Genomic DNA, 2,314 nt, shown 5'->3' with positions numbered 1-2,314 from the left:
CTTGGCCCGGGTTTGAGAAGGAGAGAGAGGAATGGGAGCGAGATGGCTGTGAGACGATAGACTGTTCCAACGATGTAGGAAGTGCCGATGATGTTAATAGTTTCAATAGTGTCGATAGTGTCGATGATGTCGATAGTGTCGATGATGTCGATAGTGTCGATACAGTCGATCCTGTCGATCACTTCGATACTGTTGAAGAGGTAGAGAGTGCCGATGATGTCGATAGTGTCGATAGTGTCGATAGTGTCGATAGTGTCGATACTTTCAAGACTGTCGATACTGTCAATACTGTTGAAGAGGTAGAGAGTGTCGATAGTGTCGATAGTGTCGATAGTGTCGATACTTTTCCAACTTGCAACAATCTCAAGCAGGGTCTTTGCAAGAGGGACGGCACGGCTGCAAAAGGAAGAGAGAGTGTCGATAGTGTCGATAGTGTCGATAGTGTCGATACTTTTCCAACTTGCAACAATCTCAAGCAGGATCTTTGCAAGAGGGACGGCACGGCTGCAAAAGGAAGAGAGAGTGGAGGCTGGGGGGATCAGTTTACAGCCCCTGAGGAGGAGAGAACCAGGGACTTCCTAAAGCGGTATCCTGAGCTAGAGGAGGCCCGCCGCAGGGAGGAGACGTGGACGGTTGAACAGATAGTGCGGTGGGCAGTCTCTAACCTCAAGGTCAGGGCAGGTCTCAAAGGGCTGGTGGGGAGCCTATATCTAAAGGCGGAGACAGCATCAACGCGTGGCGCACACAAGCTCCCCCCTTTATTGCCAAGCACCACCCTGGCCGGCATGCCTTATCCTCTATCAGGCCTCTTGAGTTCAGGTCTCTCGAGGCTGGCTGCTCTTCCCTCTCGATACAAAGAACTCGTAGATCTCCTTAATGAGGAGAGCGTGGTCATTACCAGCACGTGCTACCTCCTCTTCCGTCTCTTTGGGCCAGGAGCCCGGCCTTACTTCCACCGTCGGTGCCCTGTACAGCAACCTTTTGCCACCTCCTACAGGTTTCTACCCAGTTACGCACGGCTCGTGCCGAAGAGCGGCCATGGATCGGCCACCCTGGCCAACCTGAGGCGCGACCTAAAGGGGGTTATCTACCAGGTTATCAACCAACTCGTCCTTCCCGATGAGCTCGTCCTGGAAGAGATTGACATGGTGGCGTGCCACACGGGCATCTATGCAGAGCTGATGGGCTACACCAAAGCACCTAACACATGGGAGGCCTACCAATCAGGGTCCTTCTGGGCCTTTGTTATGGAGAAGTGGGGAGACGGATGTCCCAAGCCACTCCTTAAGCGAATACTCTACTCGGGCTTAAATGGGGCCAGCCTGACCAGTCAGGCCGGCGCCATCTCAGCGTGCATTAAGGAGGCGCATCAAGAGCACCAATCTACGGGGCTCGCTGACTTCCAGAAGAAGGTTTTGGGTAATCCCATCCTACAAGAGCTCGCCCTTTTCCACGAAATGGTGGGTTCAAGAGGCATGATCTATCTTCCCTCCCAGATAAGGCCCTACTATGGGAGGCCAGAGGAGGCATCTTTGCCGGGGAGGCCCCGCAGCCTCTACCACAACGGATTGCTCACCTCTCGCATACTTGCGTCCCATGAGGTGATCCTCCTTATGTACCTCGTGTCTCATTTAGAGGAATCCCGTATGGGCATCCCCGTTAGCCTAGAGAACGACGGGCTGGTCCACCTTACCCGGCGTTCTCACCACTCTCCCACCACCCGTTTGCTTGATGTCTCACTTAGACAGAACAGCCAACGCCTCCTGGGGGTTGAAATCCCGGTGGAGCGCAAGGGGTAGTGCCCTGATTGAGGGGGAGACCAGTCAACCTATTGAAACTAGTAAAGTATTGAAAGTATCGACACTATCGACACTATCGACACTATCGACACTATTGACACTCAATAAAGTATCAACAGTATCGACACTATTGAAACTAGGGAAAGTCTTGAAAGTATCGACACTATCGACACTATCGACACTATCGACACTATCGACACTATCGACACTATTGACACTCAATAAAGTATCAACAGTATCAACAGTATCGACAGTATTGACACTCAATAAAGTATCAACAGTATCAACAGTATCGACAGTATTGACACTCAATAAAGTATCGACACTATCGACACTATCGACACTATCGACACTATCGACACTATTGACACTCAATAAAGTATCGACACTATTGACACTCAATAAAGTATCAACAGTATCAACAGTATTGACAGTATCGACAGTATCGACACTATCGACACTATCGACACTATCGACACTGTCCCCACCACCCGTGTATCTAATCCCCATATCTA

General features: G+C 50.7%; 1 protein-coding gene across 1 annotated transcript in view; it reads left to right on the top strand.

The window, feature by feature from the left end:
- LOC147602469 (uncharacterized) overlaps window positions 1-1,852 on the top strand; it is a 2,342-nt gene extending 490 nt beyond the window's left edge. Inside the window, exon 1 of the mRNA XM_086797941.1 lies at window positions 1-1,852. This exon is cut by the window's left edge and continues 490 nt beyond it. Within this exon, the coding sequence (XP_086654067.1) occupies window positions 1-1,799 (1,799 nt within the window). The 3' untranslated portion in view covers window positions 1,800-1,852.
- Window positions 1,853-2,314: the final 462 nt, after the last annotated feature.

The sequence above is a fragment of the Cibotium barometz genome, unplaced genomic scaffold (assembly GCF_041138505.1).
Source record: "Cibotium barometz isolate CiBa-2024 unplaced genomic scaffold, ASM4113850v1 ctg576, whole genome shotgun sequence".
NCBI lineage: Eukaryota > Viridiplantae > Streptophyta > Polypodiopsida > Cyatheales > Cibotiaceae > Cibotium > Cibotium barometz.
The sequence above is the reverse complement of the archived record's forward strand: the minus strand, read 5'-3'. Positions and strand labels throughout refer to the sequence as shown.